The sequence below is a fragment of the Salmo salar genome, chromosome 04 (genome assembly GCF_965601325.2).
Source record: "Salmo salar chromosome 04, fSalSal1, whole genome shotgun sequence".
Classification (NCBI taxonomy): Eukaryota; Metazoa; Chordata; class Actinopteri; order Salmoniformes; family Salmonidae; genus Salmo; species Salmo salar.
In genome coordinates this window covers 56,409,737-56,432,532 of record NC_138294.1, presented here as the reverse complement: position 1 = coordinate 56,432,532, position 22,796 = coordinate 56,409,737, and the positions used below count along the sequence as shown (strand labels likewise).

The 22,796-nt window shown below is 48.4% G+C and overlaps 1 protein-coding gene across 1 annotated transcript in view; it reads right to left on the bottom strand.

Moving 5' to 3' along the window:
* Nucleotides 1-1,044: 1,044 nt before the first annotated feature.
* Nucleotides 1,045-22,796, bottom strand: part of LOC106603368 (cell adhesion molecule DSCAML1) — a 127,680-nt gene continuing 105,928 nt past the window's right edge. Inside the window, 15 exon segments of the mRNA XM_014196942.3 lie at nt 1,045-4,351; nt 4,462-4,779; nt 4,958-5,158; nt 5,343-5,495; nt 5,751-5,869; nt 6,084-6,114; nt 6,310-6,465; nt 6,774-7,061; nt 7,285-7,473; nt 7,928-8,026; nt 12,162-12,325; nt 13,549-13,666; nt 14,494-14,647; nt 15,816-15,955; nt 22,303-22,458. Of these exon segments, the coding sequence (XP_014052417.1) occupies nt 3,915-4,351; nt 4,462-4,779; nt 4,958-5,158; nt 5,343-5,495; nt 5,751-5,869; nt 6,084-6,114; nt 6,310-6,465; nt 6,774-7,061; nt 7,285-7,473; nt 7,928-8,026; nt 12,162-12,325; nt 13,549-13,666; nt 14,494-14,647; nt 15,816-15,955; nt 22,303-22,458 (2,723 nt within the window). The 3' untranslated portion in view covers nt 1,045-3,914.

The following is a 22,796-nucleotide window of genomic DNA, read 5'->3' as shown; positions in this document are numbered from 1 at the left end:
TAAATAAACCATCCCATTAACCACAAACCAACCATCCCATTAACCATAAATAAACCATCCCATTAACCACAAACCAACCATCCCATTAACCATAAACAAACCATCCATTAACCATAAACAAACCATCCCATTAACCATAAACAAACCATCCATTAACCATAAATAAACCATCACATGGAACATTTCTGGGATCATTTCAGCTCATGAAACATGGGACCAACACTTTACATGTTGCATTTATATTTTTGTTCAGTGTAATTCACACATTGAACATTATTGACTGATGGTAGATTGGTGGACCCAGGCTGACACTAAAGAGGTTTTCAGGCAGTACATGGGAGCAAATGCGTGTGCCTAATAAAATGTGAGAACCTGATTGTGGGTTGCAGCATGCTTCAGTCTATCACCAGAATGAACATGTATAGTCAAAAGCTTAAGGAATGGATTCAACAGTAAAAACAATCACATGCTACATGATTTTTCAATTAGAATGTATTATTGCTATTGATGCTTTTTCATTTTCATTGTGGTTTAATTATCATCCATTTGTATTATTCTTTGGTTCTAGTTCTGATTCCTGTTCCCAACACTAGCAGAATATGGTAGTTTGTTTTGCCTGGCTACCCAAACTCCTTGCTCCTGCCAAATGCTACGCCACGCTCACGGACGTTCGTTTCTTCTCCGCAATGAGTCTTCATCTGAATACCTCCCTGACGATTTCCATTCTGGTTGGTCCCAGAAACCAATGGGGTTGGGCCAGAGCCAGAGCACACGTGGGTAAAGCGGCGTTTCGAGAATTCGCCATTGGCTTTGATACTCTGATTGGTTAGAGATGATCCAATCAATGATGACATTGTTTTATACAACACCCTCATTTTGACACCACAAACGACTTCAACACTGGCCGTCTCAGACTGAAGTATGTAGCTAACATAGAGCAGTAAAATAATTAAATTTGTCTTCAGGCAAGTGTTTGTTGCCAGTGTAGCAAGCAAGTCTATTAAGAATGACAGAAGTCTATTAAGAATGACAGAAGCCATGGCATATAGAAAGATAGCTTTATTGCACAAGGTGTTAGAATACTCTTTTTGTTAGTTTTTTCATTACTTTTCATAGAAAATGTTCTTTTAAAGACAAGCAATTGCTATTAGAAGCAACTCAAACGAATGTTTGGAATCCCCTCAACATTTTCTTTTCTTCAAATTTAAAATATTTGTACATTTCTTTCCCTCACCTTTTCCCTTTTACCAAGCATGCAATGTCATTTTTGAGGATGAACAAAATACAAAAAATGATCATTAAAAAAGTGAACAGGACAAATGACAACATCAAAATACCTTTAAAAAAGCATAAAAATTCAACAAATTAGTATAAAAAACATGAAGGGAATAGAGAAAAAATATTTGTTGCCCAAGGTGGAAATTCATGTTTATCAAATCCATATTTTCATTCATGTTGTTTTCATTTTGAAGTGGGGGCATGATTCAACCCTGATCTTGCCCTATTTTATTCTGACGAAAATAGCTCTTCATACAAAACTGTGTTTTATGTACAAGAGTTAATCTATAAACAATAGTGCCAAAGGTAGTGTATGTACTGTATGTCAGGGAGTTGACTTGGGAGAGCTGGTTGGGAGTGTCAGCTTTTTCCACAATTTCAGTGTGTGTGACCCAGAGCCATATATTTAGAGAGTTCAAACAACTTTTAGAATTCTAGACATTCAGTTACATAGCATTGCTAAAATATTCCCCATGTGACGTTATTGGGGAGCTAACATGGCTGCCATAGATTGTTGAAGTGTCATGTAAATGCATCGTAACGCAGAAACCGCATTGGCCCTGCTTTCTAAATACATGGCTCTGGTGTGACCTCAAGAGCTAGTCCCTGATTTTACTTGGTTAAAGCTGGCCGAAATCATAAGTGTGTTATGCCTCAGTACTGTCTGGCCTCTGGAACCCAAAAAATCTAAATAAATAAACAAGTAAAAACAAACATATTCAATTAAAAATCAACAGATGGACCTTAACAAATAATCCAAAAACAAAAGAAATGACAAAACACTTGAATGGCAATACTTCAATAGACATTCCAACAAGTTCCTGTGTTGATGTACATGTAGTAGCACAAAATGGTGCGGAGGATGAGGATGCACATGGATATTGGGGATGGAGAAAGAAGTGGGAAATATACAGTACTTCAGACAGGGCCGCAACAGAGACACCAATAGACCACTGACTGCACATCATCTTATCATATTCAAACTGAACACCCTGACTGGCTGGCAACGTCTCTCTGTAAACTAGACAATTAACTTACTTCACATGATTATCCTCCTTGGTGTCTTGGCGGCCATTTTGTATTGGAAGGAGGGAGACAGTAATACATGGGCTGAGAGGTTGGTAGAGGTTACAGGGCTACTGGTGTATGCTCTGTGTGGTAGCTAGCTGTGGGATACAGTAGCCGTGCTCTGATCTCTGACTTCTGCTCCACTCACAGTGACTCTGTAACCCCGCTGCTACCACAGGTCAAAGGTCAAAGGCCCATACCTGAGGCCCTGAGAGGTCGTGGCCTCTGTTTACTCAAGTAACAGGTGAACGAAAGCAGAGAAATGATAGACAACAGTGTCAACAGTGTAGGTCGCCCTGGATACACCCGTCTTCAGAGGAAATGATTTGGCTTCTGAAAGTAAGTACACCAACCAATCACTGACGATCTTATAAGATACTAACTAATAGGGGGCTTTGAGATGGACACTTCCTGTCTGAAAAGGAAGTCACCTCGTTCCTCTCAGCCTGTCTACAGTAACATAAAGAACACGTGCTCCTCCCTCTTCATAATGCTCTTCTATTCTTTCCTCCTCTTTCATTTTCCCTGCTCTTCACATGATTGAGCGATTGTCTCATTCTTATAGTTTTTAAAATATTTAAATGGTTGTATAGTTTTATTCTTTGCCATAATTTCACTTAAATGACATAATATACTTACATAGAAATATATACGTAAAATCTTTAAAATACCAAATATTCTATATTTGTTTGTATTGCGAGAGCCCTGATGTTTTCAAATCATTGCTGGGTTATTTGGGTTGTCATGTTTCGGTCAAAAGCTATCGGATAATGTTGAGTTGGGAAAGAGGAGGGGAGGGTGGGACATATCAACAATAAATGTGCTAAAAATACGAACTTAAAGTTCTGAGTGAGGTGAATCTGAAACCCTTCCTTATGGAATCCACAGAGAGAGAGAGAGAGTAACTGCCGATGGAGAGTGAGACTGGACGTAGAGACAGAGCGAGTGAGACGAGACTAGAGGGGATAAAACTGGAAGTCCTGCAGGAGCTTCTGCTCAAACCATGGAGGGCAGCATAATGTGTGTGTGTGTGTGTGATGGACACTGCTTTTAGCCCAGACTCCTCTGCTATCATTGACTTCATCAGCACGAGCAGTGAGCTTTCACCATTCAGCTCCTCAGTAATACTCAATTGGTTTGAAATGACCTTGGAGAACAGCTCCAGGTCTTCCTCTGTGTGTGTGTGTGTGTGTGTGTGTGTGTGTGTGTGTGTGTGTGTGTGTGTGTGTGTGTGTGTGTGTGTGTGTGTGTGTGTGTGTGTGTGTGTGTGTGTGTGGGAGAGAGATAGTAGTTTGTTTTATACAGGTCCAGGTGAGCATGAATCAGGCAGGTTACAATGGTCTCTGGTCATTCCTGGGAGGCAGAACCCAAGGTCAGAATAAAGACTAATCACGCTACTGGGTAATTAGCTGTTACAGTAGCTAGCTGTTAGCTGGGGACACCTGCTGCACTGCACTGCACTACATGCCCACCCTGACCTGGAGTGTAGAACACTGGTGTGTGGCTGGGCTGGGTGTGGGCCGGGGCCAGAGTGTATAGTCTTTGAGAGAGAGAAGGGGGGCTAGTAGCTACACCAGTGTGTAAGACTTGGAGTAGGCCCCGACCCCTTGCTTCTGCAGTCTGCCCAACGCTGAGGAGCTGTTCTCTAGCAGTGAGTCTCTGGAGCCCCCCATCTTGGTGCTGGAGCCAGTGGGATTGCTGCTGGTGCTGGAGGTGGAGGCTGTGGCTGCAGGGTTGGAGCTGGGCATAGTGAGAGTCCTCTGGGGCAGGGTGGCAGTACCCGAGCTCACACCCAGGCTGCCCAGCCCAGAGTGTCCCAGCGTCAGGGCCTGCTGCTTGGACGGGTCCAGAGTCATGTGACGGCCCTGGGTGTGGTACGCCCGCTGTGCCAGGCTGCGGATGGAGGCCTCCCGGGGTGGTACAGCAGGGCACGGGTCATGCAGTTCTGCCTGTTTCCTGAAGAAAGGGTCTGTCTTCATGTAGAGCGGGAGGTTGCAGAATTCACCTAGTGACGAGGACAGAACAGAGAGAGGGAGGGGCATGTTGAGATGTACATCCTGTGGCACAGTATAATATGGTGCCACTGTGCCAGTCAGGGTGGCTCTCTGTACTCACTCTTGTTGGCGCGGTGGGGGATGGGCACGGCCACGTTGGTAGGTCTGCCGCGGTCATAGTCCTGGGGTTTGGGTGGCGAGGCGGTGAAGCGACAAAGGCCTGTCTCGGACGGCGTGCTGAGTGATGTCATGCTGTCGGCCGGGTCGTTGGTGCCAGTGGTCATCTGGTCAGAGGAGCTGTCGGAGATGAAGCACTCTGTGATAGTGAACTTGGCATGCTGCAGGTGCTCCTCCAGTTTGGCGTGTTCGTAGGCCCGCGCCAGCTCCTCGTATGTAGACGATGCACTCTCTGTGGACACCATGCTGTTACGACCCTTATCTGGAGAAACAATATATGAGATACCATGTTAAAATTATACAAAATGAAGTTTGCATACAGTACAGATGTGTCAGTAGGCCTTTCAAGGTATCCTACAGGTCTGGTTTGGGGATGTAAAAGATAGATTTGTTGATGATGGGTCTTAGTGGCGTTGTTGCCAGGGCGGGGCGGTACCCACCAGTGTCCTGCGACAGGCTGGCGCTGTAGCTGTCACTCTCGGTGGCGGTGATGCCGTGGGAGCCCATGGTGCGCCAGTCAGAGGTCAGAGTTCTTGCGGAGGCTGTTGATTGGCTCTGGCCCGGCCTGCTCAGGGTCCACTGGCTGGAATACCGGTTCCTGGAGCTGTGGGCCGACTTCACACTCTTCCTCGACACTGGGTCTGAGGAGAGGATAGGAGGAGGACAGTGAGAGGATGCTATTCAGAACACTTCTAATCAGCATGTACATCATTAATGATTCTTTGTAACCACTTTGGGTGTCAGATCAAGTTCACTTCTACACATTACACTGTAATATGACATCTTTCCATTCTATGCACATCCTACTGTATGTGAAGTACTCACTGGTTCCAGGGCGGATGTCTGACATGTCAATCAATGGCCCTGTGTTCTGGATGAGGGCGGGGTGGTGCAGAGACACGCCCGTGCAGAAGCTCTGTGGATTCACTGACTGGCTGAACTCAGTGTCCGTCACTGGGGCCGCTGCCTTGTCCTCACCTACCGGACGCAGGGGATGAGGAAAATATATTATGACAGTAGTTACAAAATATCTGTGATACACAATTCATCTCCCTTGTCATATGTTATCCTCACAGACTGATTGTAAATCACACTCTATCAAAATGTATTTAGCAACTTGAGAATAATAGTTTATATATAATAGGTTAGTTAGTGTACTGTAACTGGAGGCTATCTAATTGGACGATATTCTGTCTGATCAATCTGATTGGCTGATAGTGTGTCCATACTGACCTATCTGCTTGATTCCCTCCTTGTCCTCGATGAGCAGCTGGACACGGGGTATGTCGATGTGGAGCCGGGGGCCCTGGGGAGGACCCTTCACTGGGGTGTCCATGCTGCGGTTGTTCTTACTGCTCAACACACAAAACAAGACACATTCTTAGACTGGATCCACTGTCACATCAGCAGTACTTACATACAGTACATATAGAACTAGGGTATATTGGTGATACTTTAACAGAGTTTACTGAGACTGATAGGTGTATTCAAATATCCATCAAGATTCACTGGAATATGACACATCCATAACCACAGGCAGCAATCAATCAAGTGTATTATCCTTGCCTGATAAGCATCTCTGCAAGGCTCTTAGCGTCTGTGAAAACAAACACAAATATCTTTATTAGATTATGATGGATCATCATGTGGATTCGGTAAATTATTTTGACCTGTTACCTTTAGTGCTTCTGAGATACTACTCGCCCCCACCAAGCAATTATTTCTCTCCCTCTCTGTTTCTCCCCTCCCCCTTCTTTCCTTCTCTTTCTCCTTCCTTCCCTATGTCTCTCACCTCTGAGTCGTTTCAGTCTCTTCTCCTTGCGTTTCTTGCGGATGATGAAGAGCAGGGCGACGCCCAGGGTGACCAGGATGACAGGAGAGCCTATGGAGAACAGCTTCTTCACATCGTCTCTGTCCTCCTGGGCCGAGTTTATAGGAGGGATGGTACCTGGGAGGAAGAGAAGGGGTGAGCGGGACAGAGAGAGTGAGGGGAAGGGGGTCAGAGGTAGATTAAAGGACTGTTTTTATTACTACTTTCATGCCCAATCACATTCTACTTCACCCTCTCTCCTTTTCTTCCTCCCTCCCTCTCTCGTCCGTGGGTTTTGGCCTCTTTCCTTCCTCCCTTCCTTCCTCCCTTTCCCTTCTCTTTGATGACTGTGAGTCGCTTTGAAAAAGAGAGTCTGCTAGAATGTCATGTAAATGTCAAAGCAGGAAGTGAGAGCAAGTATCTAGTAGAAGCAGGAAGTGACTCACTGCCATCGTAGTCTGTGGTGGCGAACTGGGAGCTCTGGTTCCCACAGCCGGCACTGTTGCAGGCCTTCATCTTCAGTTCGTACCAGGTGGCCTCACGCAGCTCGCTGAGGAAGAGCTGGGCTGTGGCGTTGGCCTTCAGGCTCTGCCAAGCCCATGTGCCCTTGGGCCGGAAGTCGAGCAGCAGAGCAGTGATGGGGCAGCCTCCGCTGGTCCAGCCCTGCAGGTTGAGCCCCGCATGGGTGGAGTTGATGTGGGTGAGCAGGGGCTGCTCCTTGTTGAACACGGGCTCTGCAGGGCAAGAGGAGAGACAGAGGGATAGACTGTCAGACTGGGAATATTGAAGTCAGTGTGTTAGAGTGTTGATGTGGTTCATGTGCAACACATGATGTGAGGTTAAATATAAGTCATGCCGTTTTAAAATTCCCTTCTTTCTTATCTTTCCTCCTCTACCCCCTCTCCCTCTCCTCTTTCTCCTTCCCTCCTCCCCTCACGATCCTTCCTTTCCCCTCACCTCGTCCGTGCGTCTTGGCCTCGATGATCTCAGAGATGCGTCCTGAGCCCACACTGTTCTTGGCTGCCAGTTTGACCTTGTACCAGGTGCCACAGCGCAGGTTGTCCAGCCTGAAGGACCGTTCAGTTGAAGTAATGAACACATCCCTCCACTCCTCTGTGTTGTCCACCGAGTACTGCAGGACGAAACCTGAGGACACACAGGGACGGACACCACAGATTTTATTAAGTGTTCACTTATCATCTGCTAAATACACAAAGACACAATTTAAATAACTATGAAATACTGTACATGTCTGTCAATTAGAGTATCCTCCCAGTTCCATATTACACAAACTGCCCTCAGCTCTACTGAGGCAAAATCAGGTCAACTCACACTGCTGTTCCACCCTTTTAACACCAGGGGGGGATATAAAGGATTTAGAAACCCCTCCGTGATACATTCTGCTATGAGTATGACAGACATTAGGAGCTAACAACAGTTAACTCCTTGACGGGAACAGACAAAATCACACAAATAGACAAAAAGGTATATTGACGTTATTGATATTTTTTGGAGACAGTGAGATACTGCAGCTAAAGAACTCTCCTCAGACTGATCCTGATTTACTAATGCCCAGGTGGAGGGGAGTGGAGGGGAGTACCTCTGATGGAGCTGCCTCCGTTGTCCCCAGGGATCCAGGCCAGGGTGATGGAAGAGGTAGAGGTGGTGGAGACGGTCAGACGGGGCTGGTCTGGAGGAACTGGACATACAGAGTGATCACACAGTAAGAGCCAATCAGCATCACATAGACCAGGCACAAACAGCACACACTTACAGTGAGCAGGTAGAGAGACCAGAGGGACCAGATAGAGAGCAGAGAGACCAGATAGAGAGCAGAGGGACCAGATAGAGAGCAGAGGGACCAGATAGAGAGACCAGAGGGACCAGATAGAGAGACCAGAGGGACCAGATAGAGAGACCAGAGGGACCAGATAGAGACCAGAGGGACCAGATAGAGAGCAGAGAGACCAGATAGAGAGCAGAGGGACCAGATAGAGAGCAGAGGGACCAGATAGAGAGACCAGAGGGACCAGATAGAGAGCAGAGAGACCAGATAGAGAGCAGAGAGACCAGATAGAGAGCAGAGGAACCAGATAGAGAGCAGAGGAACCAGATAGAGAGCAGAGGGACCAGATAGAGAGCAGAGGAACCAGATAGAGAGACCAGAGGGACCAGATAGAGAGCAGAGAGACCAGATAGAGAGCAGAGGGACCAGATAGAGAGACCAGAGGGACCAGATAGAGAGACCAGAGGGACCAGATAGAGAGACCAGCGGGACCAGATAGAGAGACCAGAGAGACCAGATAGAGAGCAGAGAGACCAGATAGAGAGCAGAGAGACCAGATAGAGAGACCAGCGGGACCAGATAGAGAGACCAGAGGGACCAGATAGAGAGCAGAGAGACCAGATAGAGAGACCAGAGGGACCAGATAGAGAGACCAGAGGGACCAGATAGAGAGTAGAGGGACCAGATAGAGAGCAGAGAGACCAGATAGAGAGACCAGCGGGACCAGATAGAGAGACCAGAGGGACCAGATAGAGAGACCAGAGGGACCAGATAGAGAGACCAGAGGGACCAGATAGAGAGACCAGAGGGACCAGATAGAGAGCAGAGGGACCAGATAGAGAGACCAGAGGGACCAGATAGAGAGACCAGAGAGACCAGATAGAGAGACCAGAGGGACCAGATAGAGAGACCAGAGGGACCAGATAGAGAGACCAGAGGGACCAGATAGAGACCAGAGGGACCAGATAGAGAGCAGAGAGACCAGATAGAGAGCAGAGAGACCAGATAGAGAGCAGAGGGACCAGATAGAGAGACCAGAGGGACCAGATAGAGAGACCAGAGGGACCAGATAGAGAGCAGAGAGACCAGATAGAGAGCAGAGGGACCAGATAGAGAGACCAGAGGGACCAGATAGAGAGACCAGCGGGACCAGATAGAGAGACCAGAGAGACCAGATAGAGAGCAGAGAGACCAGATAGAGAGCAGAGAGACCAGATAGAGAGACCAGCGGGACCAGATAGAGAGACCAGAGGGACCAGATAGAGAGCAGAGAGACCAGATAGAGAGACCAGAGGGACCAGATAGAGAGACCAGAGGGACCAGATAGAGAGTAGAGGGACCAGATAGAGAGCAGAGAGACCAGATAGAGAGACCAGCGGGACCAGATAGAGAGACCAGAGGGACCAGATAGAGAGACCAGAGGGACCAGATAGAGAGACCAGAGGGACCAGATAGAGAGACCAGAGGGACCAGATAGAGAGCAGAGGGACCAGATAGAGAGACCAGAGGGACCAGATAGAGAGACCAGAGAGACCAGATAGAGAGACCAGAGGGACCAGATAGAGAGACCAGAGGGACCAGATAGAGAGACCAGAGGGACCAGATAGAGACCAGAGGGACCAGATAGAGAGCAGAGAGACCAGATAGAGAGACCAGAGGGACCAGATAGAGAGACCAGAGGGACCAGATAGAGAGACCAGAGGGACCAGATAGAGAGACCAGAGGGACCAGATAGAGAGCAGAGAGACCAGATAGAGAGAGCAGAGAGACCAGATAGAGAGACCAGAGGGACCAGATAGAGAGACCAGAGGGACCAGATAGAGCGACCAGCGGGACCAGATAGAGAGACCAGAGGGACCAGATAGAGAGACCAGAGGGACCAGATAGAGACCAGAGGGACCAGATAGAGAGACCAGAGGGACCAGATAGAGAGCAGAGAGACCAGATAGAGAGCAGAGGGACCAGATAGAGAGACCAGAGGGACCAGATAGAGAGCAGCGGGACCAGATAGAGAGACCAGAGGGACCAGATAGAGAGCAGAGAGACCAGATAGAGAGAGCAGAGAGACCAGATAGAGAGCAGAGAGACCAGATAGAGAGCAGAGAGACCAGATAGAGAGCAGAGGGACCAGATAGAGAGACCAGAGGGACCAGATAGAGAGACCAGAGGGACCAGATAGAGAGCAGAGAGACCAGATAGAGAGCAGAGGGACCAGATAGAGAGACCAGAGGGACCAGATAGAGAGACCAGAGGGACCAGATAGAGCGACCAGCGGGACCAGATAGAGAGACCAGAGGGACCAGATAGAGAGACCAGAGGGACCAGATAGAGACCAGAGGGACCAGATAGAGAGACCAGAGGGACCAGATAGAGAGCAGAGAGACCAGATAGAGAGCAGAGGGACCAGATAGAGAGACCAGAGGGACCAGATAGAGAGCAGAGGGACCAGATAGAGAGACCAGAGGGACCAGATAGAGAGCAGAGAGACCAGATAGAGAGAGCAGAGAGACCAGATAGAGAGCAGAGAGACCAGATAGAGAGCAGAGAGACCAGATAGAGAGCAGAGGGACCAGATAGAGAGACCAGAGGGACCAGATAGAGAGACCAGAGGGACCAGATAGAGAGCAGAGAGACCAGATAGAGAGCAGAGGGACCAGATAGAGAGACCAGAGGGACCAGATAGAGAGACCAGCGGGACCAGATAGAGAGACCAGAGAGACCAGATAGAGAGCAGAGAGACCAGATAGAGAGCAGAGAGACCAGATAGAGAGACCAGCGGGACCAGATAGAGAGACCAGAGGGACCAGATAGAGAGCAGAGAGACCAGATAGAGAGACCAGAGGGACCAGATAGAGAGACCAGAGGGACCAGATAGAGAGTAGAGGGACCAGATAGAGAGCAGAGAGACCAGATAGAGAGACCAGCGGGACCAGATAGAGAGACCAGAGGGACCAGATAGAGAGACCAGAGGGACCAGATAGAGAGACCAGAGGGACCAGATAGAGAGACCAGAGGGACCAGATAGAGAGCAGAGGGACCAGATAGAGAGACCAGAGGGACCAGATAGAGAGACCAGAGAGACCAGATAGAGAGACCAGAGGGACCAGATAGAGAGACCAGAGGGACCAGATAGAGAGACCAGAGGGACCAGATAGAGACCAGAGGGACCAGATAGAGAGCAGAGAGACCAGATAGAGAGCAGAGGGACCAGATAGAGAGACCAGAGGGACCAGATAGAGAGACCAGAGGGACCAGATAGAGAGACCAGAGGGACCAGATAGAGAGCAGAGAGACCAGATAGAGAGAGCAGAGAGACCAGATAGAGAGACCAGAGGGACCAGATAGAGAGACCAGAGGGACCAGATAGAGAGACCAGAGGGACCAGATAGAGAGACCAGAGGGACCAGATAGAGACCAGAGGGACCAGATAGAGAGACCAGAGGGACCAGATAGAGAGCAGAGAGACCAGATAGAGAGCAGAGGGACCAGATAGAGAGACCAGAGGGACCAGATAGAGAGCAGAGAGACCAGATAGAGAGAGCAGAGAGACCAGATAGAGAGACCAGAGGGACCAGATAGAGAGACCAGAGGGACCAGATAGAGCGACCAGCGGGACCAGATAGAGAGACCAGAGGGACCAGATAGAGAGACCAGAGGGACCAGATAGAGAGACCAGAGGGACCAGATAGAGAGACCAGAGGGACCAGATAGAGAGCAGAGAGACCAGATAGAGACCAGAGGGACCAGATAGAGAGACCAGAGGGACCAGATAGAGAGATTGGAGGGACCAGATAGACAGATTGGAGGGACCAGATAGACAGATTGGAGGGACCAGATAGAGAGCAGAGGGACCAGATAGAGAGCAGAGGGACCAGATAGACAGATTGGAGGGACCAGATAGACAGACCAGAGGGACCAGACAGACAGACCAGAGGGACGATACACACACACAGTCAGAGGAACACAGAGAAGACAATCTGAATCCCAAAAGGTCCTCAGATCTCTCCACAACCATACACACACATTAGCCCAGTGTATCCCAGCTCACCTTGCACCAGCAGGTTGACAATGATGGTGTCAAAGCCCAGCGTGTTGGTGGCCGTGCACGTGTAGTACCCAGAATCCTCAGCTTTGACGGAACGCAGCACTAGAGTACCATTGGACAGGATCTGACGCTGTCCATCCACAGTCACAGGAATAGCCGAGTCCTCACTGATACACACACATAGAGGATCACAGTTAGACTTAATACACCAAGCTAAACACCGGTCGGGTAGACTTAATACACCAAGCTAAACACCGGTCGGGTAGACTTAATACACCAAGCTAAACACCGGTCTGGTAGACTTAATACACCAAGCTAAACACCGGTCTGGTAGACTTAATACACCAAGCTAAACACCGGTCTGGTAGACTTAATACACCAAGCTAAACACCGGTCTGGTAGACGTAATACACCAAGCTAAACACCGGTCGGGTAGATTTAATACACCAAGCTAAACACCGGTCTGGTAGACTTAATACACCAAGCTAAACACCGGTCTGGTAGACTTAATACACCAAGCTAAACACCGGTCGGGTAGACTTAATACACCAAGCTAAACACCAATCTGGTAGACTTAATACACCAACCTAAACCCCGGTTTGGTAGACTTAATACACCAAGCTAAACACCAGTCGGGTAGACTTAATACACCAAGCTAAACACCGGTCTGGTAGACTTAATACACCAAGCTAAACACCGGTCTGATAGACTTAATACACCAAGCTAAACACCGGTCTGATAGACTTAATACACCAAGCTAAACACCGGTCTGGTAGACTTAATACACCAAGCTAAACACCGGTCAGGTAGACTTAATACACCAAGCTAAACACCGGTCTGATAGACTTAATACACCAAGCTAAACACCGGTCTGGTAGACTTAATACACCAAGCTAAACACCGGTCTGGTAGACTTAATACACCAAGCTAAACACCGGTCAGGTAGACTTAATACACCAAGCTAAACACCGGTCTGGTAGACTTAATACACCAAGCTAAACACCGGTCTGGTAGACTTAATACACCAAGCTAAAAACCGGACAGGTAGACTTAATACACCAAGCTAAACACCGGTCTGGTAAACTTAATACACCAAGCTAAACACCGGTCTGGTAGACTTAATACACCAAGCTAAACACCAGACAGGTAGACTTAATACACCAAGCTAAACACCGGTCTGGTAGACTTAATACACCAAGCTAAACACCGGACAGGTAGACTTAATACACCAAGCTAAACACCGGACAGGTAGACTTAATACACCAAGCTAAACACCGGTCTGGTAGACTTAATACACCAAGCTAAACACCGGACAGGTAGACTTAACCCTGACCAAATGTCTAAAGTTTCCACTTTTCTTTCAATGAGGATGAGTTGGGAGAGTTCTGACCTGTCTTTGGTCCATTTGAAGGTGGGGGTGGGTTCTCCCACTGAGCTGCAAGGCAAACGGATCTCCTTCATCCAGGGAGTGGTCACTGTGCCCCCGAACGACAGGATCTTAGCTGGGGCTGCAGACACAGGGTACACAGCTTAAACTGGGTATCACACGCACACGCACACGCACACACACACACACACACACACACACACACACACTCACACAGACACACACAGACACACACTCACAGACACACACAGACACAGACACACACAGACACAGACACACACACACTTAAGTACCCAGGCACACTCACAGCCAGACAAACACATCCCTCACAGTCTAACGTCCCTGCTCTATTTTCTGATGTGTAAGCGTTTGTCTCTAGTGTTTGCTGAGTGAGCTTGGTATTGAGTAGGTTAGCCTGGAGGCTAGCCTTTTACCCACTGTTATGAGAGCAGAGTGCTGGAGTGCCCCCCCTTTCCTCCTCCCAGCCTTCCATCTCTCTCTGTCTATCTATACTCCATAGATTCTCCCCTGTATTGATTCCTGTCTCCCCCCTCCCCTGTTCATCACCACATAATTAACAACAGTGTTTCCTGCTACACCGCCAGCCCTCAATCAATACTACAGCTGTCAGTCAATAGGACAGAGAGAGAGAGAGAGAGAGAGAGAGAGAGATAGAGAGAGAGAGAGAGAGAGAGAGAGAGAGAGAGAGAGAGAGAGAGAGAGAGAGAGAGAGAGAGAGAGAGAGAGAGAGAGAGAGAGAGAGAGAGAGAGAGAGAGAATGGAAGAGAGAGAGAGAGAGAGAGAGAATGGAAGAGAGAGTGAGATAGGGGAATTAAATCCCTCTGTGTATTTCTACAATACTTATTCCTCTTTTTTTAGTTCTCTTAATAACCTTTAGAAAAATCCCTCCATCCCCCCTCTATTACCCCTCATCCCCTTCTCCCTTACCTTTCCCAGCAGGCTCCACGGTGACCTTTTCGCTGATATTGCCGCGGCCAGCGGTTGTCACAGCGGCGGCCCAGATGAGGTACTGTTTACCGCGGGTCAGGTGGGTGATCCTGTAGAACAACATCTCTGGGTTGGTCTCATACTCACTGGGAGCCTGGGGGAGAGAGATAGTGGTTAGATTACTAACACTGTATGATACCATGGTACGATAGCACTCTGGACGGGCAGCTTGGCATCTATCGCCTAATGGCATGAGGGAAAGCTCAGATGGCTTGAAAGAGGGTTAGAACTAAGGAGTATAACTCATGCATGTATGTAGGCACGTACACATGCACCACCTCCCTCATCTGTTCACCACTCAACACACATCTTCACCTCTTTTTCCATTTGCCTCATTTACCTTTTTCTCTCTTTCTCTCTCCCTCCCTATCTCAGCTTCTACCCAGGCTTGCTGGAGAGCAGGGTGGGTATGACAGACAGACAGAGAGAAGAAGGGAGGGGAGGAGGGAGAAGGGGTGAATGTGGGGCTCTGGGGGGTAGGGGGGGGTGAGTAACAGGAACATTAGAACATTCCTCCAGCGTGGAGGCAGCAGTGTAGTAGTGATTCAGGGAGTGATATGGGGACATAATGAAAAGAGGAACAAAAGCACTCTCATCTGTGTGACTGATACCCTCCCTCCCTCCTCCATGCTCATTCACATGGTACTCATGCAGAGAGAAACAGAGAGAGAGAGAGAGAGAGAGAGAGAGAGAGAGAGAGAGAGAGAGAGGGGGAGGGTGAGGATTTGTGAATGATAAGAAAGTGGGATTCTTCCATGATAGCAGGATTTTAATGTATATGTGTATGTTTGTGTGTGAGAGAGAGAGAGAGAGCATAGTGTGGATGTGTGAAATCTGCATCACTAGTGCAGGCCTGTGTGTGAGAGCTCCTGATGCTGCAGTGTGCATGTGGGAGCTTGTTCTCCGCTTCATTTGCATATCTACGTCTCATCACGTTGCCAAGACAACCTCATCTGTTCATCTGGGGGGGGGGGCAGGAAATAAAGTGACGGAGCAAACACAGTGAGAGAAAGAGAGAGAGAGACACACCCGAACACACACACACACACACACACACACACACACACACACACACACACACACACACACACACCACACACACACACACACACACTGAGTGATGGTTACTAATGAATTATCCATCAAGTGCTATATCATGCATCCACATCATGTTTCGTCATTAGGTCCTTAATTATCTGCCTCTCCAATACCTGTAACTGCGGCTCCCCCATCCCATACTCTCCCCTCTCAGTGGTACTTACCGGCTGTCCGGAGCCTGGGCTGGAGCAGTAGATGGTGTACTTGCGGATGACACCATTGGGTTTATGGGGGGGTAGCCAGGACACAACCACACTGCTGGGAGATGAGGGCACGGCTTTGATACCAGCTGGAGGACCTGGGACTGGAAAGTTCACAACACATAGACAGGTCAGCAGGGCTGTGTGTGTGTGTGTGTGTGTGTGTGTGTGTGTGTGTGTGTGTGTGCGTGCGTGCGTGCGTGCGTGTGTGTACTAAAGCCATGTTCAAGTAAACACGGGTGTGAGGAGTTTCCATGCATGTGTGTGTCCACACATGTCCACACATACTGTCCACACATACTGTCTACACCTACTGTCCACACCTACTGTCCACACCTACTGTCCACACATACTGTCCACACATACTGTCCACACCTACTGTCCACACATACTGTCCACACCTACTGTCCACCCATACTGTCTACACCTACTGTCCACCCATGCTGTCTACACCTACTGTCCACACATACTGTCTACACCTACTGTCCACCCATACTGTCCACACCTACTGTCCACACATACTGTCTACACCTACTGTCCACACATACTGTCCACACCTACTGTCCACCCATACTGTCTACACCTACTGTCCACCCATGCTGTCTACACCTACTGTCCACACATACTGTCTACACCTACTGTCCACACCTACTGTCCACACCTACTGTCCACACATACTGTCCACACCTACTGTCCACCCATACTGTCTACACCTACTGTCCACCCATGCTGTCTACACCTACTGTCCACACATACTGTCTACACATACTGTCTATACCTACTGTCTACACCTACTGTCTACACCTACTGTCTACACCTACTGTCTACACATACTGTCTACACATACTGTCTACACATACTGTCCACACCTACTGTCCACACCTACTGTCTACACCTACTGTCTACACCTACTGTCTACACCTACTGTCTACACATACTGTCCACACATACTGTCTACACCTACTGTCTACACATACTGTCCACACCTACTGTCCACACCTACTGTCTACACCTACTGTCCACACCTACTGTCCACACCTACTGTCTACACATACTGTCTACACCTACTGTCTACACCTACTGTCTACACCTACTGTCCACACATACTGTCCACACATACTGTCTACACCTACTGTCCAAACATACTGTCCACACCTACTGTCCACACCTACTGTCTACACCTACTGTCCACACCTACTGTCTACACCTACTGTCCACACCTACTGTCTACACATACTGTCCACACATACTGTCTACACATACTGTCCACACCTAATGTCTACACCTACTGTCCACCCATACTGTCCACACCTACTGTCTACACCTACTGTCCACACATACTGTCTACACATACTGTCTACACCTACTGTCTACACCTACTGTCTACACCTACTGTCCAAACATACTGTCCACACATACTGTCCACACCTACTGTCTACACCTACTGTCCACACATACTGTCTACACATACTGTCTACACATACTGTCCACACCCACTGTCCACACCTACTGTCCACACCTACTGTCTACACCTATTGTCTACACCTACTGTCTACACCTACTGTCCACACATACTGTCCACACCTACTGTCTACACCTACTGTCCACACATACTGTCCACACCTACTGTCCACACCTACTGTCCAAACATACTGTCCACACATACTGTCCACACCTACTGTCTACACCTACTGTCTACACCTACTGTCTACACCTACTGTCTACACATACTGTCCACACATACTGTCCACACATACTGTCTACACATACTGTCTACACATACTGTCCACACCTACTGTCTACACCTACTGTCCACCCATACTGTCCACACCTACTGTCTACACCTACTGTCCACACATACTGTCCACACCTACTGTCTACACCTACTGTCTACACCTACTGTCCAAACATACTGTCCACACATACTGTCCACACCTACTGTCCACACCTACTGTCTACACATACTGTCTACACCTACTGTCCACACCTACTGTCCACACCTACTGTCTACACATACTGTCTAAACATACTGTCTACACCTACTGTCTACACATACTGTCTACACCTACTGTCCACACATACTGTCTACACATACTGTCTACACCTACTGTCTACACCTACTGTCTACACATACTGTCTACACCTACTGTCCACACCTACTGTCTACACCTACTGTCCACACCTACTGTCCACACCTACTGTCCACACATACTGTCTACACATACTGTCTACACCTACTGTCTACACCTACTGTCTACACATACTGTCCACACCTACTGTCCACACATACTGTCTACACCTACTGTCCACACCTACTGTCTACACCTACTGTCTACACCTACCGTCTACACCTACCGTCCACACCTACCGTCCACACCTACCGTCCACACCTACCGTCTACACATACCGTCTACACCTACTGTCCACACCTACTGTCCACACCTACTGTCTACACCTACTGTCCACACATACTGTCCACACCTACTGTCTACACATACTGTCTACACCTACTGTCTACACCTACTGTCTACACCTACTGTCCACACATACTGTCTACACATACTGTCTACACCTACTGTCTACACCTACTGTCTACACCTACTGTCCACACCTACTGTCTACACCTACTGTCTACACCTACTGTCCACACCTACTGTCCACACATACTGTCTACACATACTGTCTACACCTACTGTCTACACCTACTGTCTACACATACTGTCCACACCCACTGTCCACACCCACTGTCTACACCTACTGTCCACACCTACTGTCTACACCTACTGTCTACACCTACTGTCTACACATACTGTCCACACATACTGTCCACACCTACTGTCTACACCTACTGTCCACACCTACTGTCCACACCTACTGTCCAAACATACTGTCCACACATACTGTCCACACCTACTGTCTACACCTACTGTCTACACCTACTGTCTACACCTACTGTCTACACATACTGTCCACACATACTGTCCACACATACTGTCTACACATACTGTCTACACATACTGTCCACACCTACTGTCTACACCTACTGTCCACCCATACTGTCCACACCTACTGTCTACACCTACTGTCCACACATACTGTCCACACCTACTGTCTACACCTACTGTCTACACCTACTGTCCAAACATACTGTCCACACATACTGTCCACACCTACTGTCCACACCTACTGTCTACACATACTGTCTACACCTACTGTCCACACCTACTGTCCACACCTACTGTCTACACATACTGTCTAAACATACTGTCTACACCTACTGTCTACACATACTGTCTACACTTACTGTCCACACATACTGTCTACACATACTGTCTACACCTACTGTCTACACCTACTGTCTACACATACTGTCTACACCTACTGTCCACACCTACTGTCTACACCTACTGTCCACACCTACTGTCCACACCTACTGTCCACACATACTGTCTACACATACTGTCTACACCTACTGTCTACACCTACTGTCTACACATACTGTCCACACCTACTGTCCACACATACTGTCTACACCTACTGTCTACACCTACTGTCTACACCTACTGTCTACACCTACCGTCCACACCTACCGTCCACACCTACCGTCCACACCTACCGTCCACACCTACCGTCTACACATACTGTCTACACCTACTGTCCACACCTACTGTCCACACCTACTGTCTACACCTACTGTCTACACCTACTGTCCACACATACTGTCCACACCTACTGTCTACACATACTGTCTAAACATACTGTCTACACCTACTGTCTACACATACTGTCTACACCTACTGTCCACACATACTGTCTACACATACTGTCTACACATACTGTCTACACCTACTGTCTACACCTACTGTCCACACCTACTGTCCACACCTACTGTCTACACCTACTGTCCACACATACTGTCTACAACTACTGTCCACACCTACTGTCCAAACATACTGTCTACAGGACATTACTCTCAGAATACCGCCCACTTCATCAGATAGAAAGACGTGGGTCTCCCTGAGTTACGAGGGACTGGGCTCAAATGAATATTGCGAGGCTCGACTACACTAGACCTTCTTCCATGTACTGTACCGTACTGTAGGACCTAGAGTACACAGATTAATAAGGACACATCCAACCCTAGGTAGACATCAGTAGCATTCTGTTCCTGCTGCACTTGACCCTGCTGGATCCTTTATAGATTATAGTGAGACTGTTAGAGAGATCCAGGACCCCCTCTCCCATCTCTATCCCACCCAGGGCAGCCTGCTCCCCTCAGTCATCCTTTTCTGTCTCCCTGGGCCCCCTCCATCCCCTGGGGCTCCATCTCAACCTGCAGATAATGGCAGGAACAACACCAGGGACATGAGAGAAGGAGGAGAGGGAGGGGGGGGGGGGGGGGTAAGGGGCAGCCCTAAGGGGAGATATGATAGGGGATAGGGTGTTTACAGGAGAAAAGCATCATTATCATAACTGGGCCTCCATGTCAGAATTATTAGTTAAGGTCCAACTGCTTCTCAAAATCTGCCTGTGCCCAGTCCAGTCTGTCTGATCCACTGTCAGAACAATCCAATGATAAAGACTCATATACAGTACAGTAACCTACAGAACAACTCATTCTAACCATGACCATAACCATGGCTATGCAGCCCAACCACAGCTAACATAACCCTTCAGAGAGAGGGACAACCACAGCTAACATAACCCTTCAGAGAGAGGGACAACCACAGCTAACATAACCCTTCAGAGAGAGGGACAACCACAGCTAACATAACCCTTCAGAGAGAGGGACAACCACAGCTAACATAACCCTTAAGAGAGAGGGACAACCACAGCTAACATAACCCTTCAGGGAGAGGGACAACCACAGCTAACATAATCCTTCAGAGAGAGGGACAACCACAGCTAACATAACCCTTCAGAGAGAGGGACAACCACAGCTAACATAACCCTTCAGAGAGATGGACAACCACAGCTAACATAACCCTTCAGAGAGAGGGACAACCACAGCTAACATAACCCTTCAGGGAGAGGGACAACCACAGCTAACATAACCCTTCAGGGAGAGGGACAACCACAGCTAACATAACCCTTCAGAGAGAGGGACAACCACAGCTAACATAACCCTTCAGAGAGAGGGACAACCACAGCTAACATAACCCTTCAGGGAGAGGGACAACCACAGCTAACATAACCCTTCAGAGAGAGGGACAACCACAGCTAACATAACCCTTCAGAGAGAGGGACAACCACAGCTAACATAACCCTTCAGAGAGAGGGACAACAACAGCTAACATAACCCTTCAGAGAGAGGGACAACCACAGCTAACATAACCCTTCAGAGAGAGGGACAACAACAGCTAACATAACCCTTCAGAGAGAGGGACAACCACAGCTAACATAACCCTTCAGGGAGAGGGACAACCACAGCTAACATAACCCTTCAGAGAGAGGGACAACCACAGCTACCATATATGAAATCTAATGCAGCACCAAGACTGAAACAGTGGTGGTTACTGTAATATTAGATGATATATAAAGAGCTAACAAAGCATCTATCAAAGCAGGGCAAACACAGAAGGGCTAACCTTTCTCTTTTCCTCCATTCATCTTCCCATTTCTTATTTATTTTCATATTTCATATCTCGCTCCCTTACCCGGACAGGCCCAGCTGTGCCACCTCTCCCCACTCCCTCCTTTCTCTCTCCACTCCGCTTCTCCTTCTGTTTAGGGGAGTGAACGGGACAGGGATCGGCCTGTAATCCCGCCTCCAATGGTGTAAGCACTAAATGAATGATCTCTAATCTAGGAGGAGTTAATCCCTGGGTCTGGCTGGTTGGCTGCTTGTGTCCAAAGGGCTGTGGGCTGCAGGGCTAGGTGCTGGGGAGCAGTACCCCTCCTCTCCCCCATTTTGCTTCTCCCTTTACCCCTCCTCTTCTATCCCCCTATCTCTAGTCACGAGCCCTCAGCCATGGGCCCAAAGCTTCTTAATTCTCATTAGCACTGGTAATGGGGTCTCACTAGCACAGGTAATGGGGTCTCACTACACAAATTAACTTTAGTCATGGGTTTGAGATACACCCTGACATCCTCCTCTACACCCCCCCCCCCCCCCCCACCCCACAACTCCCTGCTGAGCTTCTCCTCCCTTCCAAGCAGTCAGCATCTCAGTGGGACTGTGTCTCTGACTATCTGTGGTGTATTTCAGGTTTTAAAAGGCTTCTGAAGTTTGTCATTTCCACTTTGAAATTTCAGATTTGATTTTCCCTTAAGAAAAATGGATCAACCCCTACACAAATGTCCATTCATTATAATCCACCATAACAATTCACATTTCCTGTCGCTGCAGGATTATTTTCCTGCTGTAGAAAACTGTCAGGGGTAGTATATGTACTGTATAAGTGTGTGTAGATGTGTGTGTCCACGCAAGTGCACGTGTGTGTGTACTCACGGTCCTCGCGGGTTTGGATGTACAGGACATTGCTCCTGACCCCGTCCCCAGCCTGTGTGTAGGCTAGCACCTGGACACTGTAGTTAGTGAACTTCTCCAGCCCTCTCAGCTCCACCTGCTCACGAGTTGTAGTGATGTTCTGCATCTCTCCCCATTCTGACAGAGAGAGGTAGAGGGAGAGAGAGAGGTAGAGGGGGAGAGAGAGAGAGAGAGAGAGAGAGAGAGAGAGAGAGGTAGAGGGAGAGGTAGAGGGAGAGAGAGAGAGAGAGAGGTAGAGGGAGAGAGAGAGGTAGAGGGAGAGAGAGAGAGAGAGAGAGTGAGAGAGAGAGGTAGAGAGGGAGTGGGAGAGAGCGAGAGAGAGAGGTAGAGGGAGAGAGAGAGGTAGAGGGAGAGAGAGAGAGCGAGTGAGAGAGAGAGAGAGGTAGAGAGAGAGGGAGAGGGAGAGAGAGAGAGGTAGAGGGAGAGGTAGAGGGAGAGGGAGAGAGAGAGAGGTA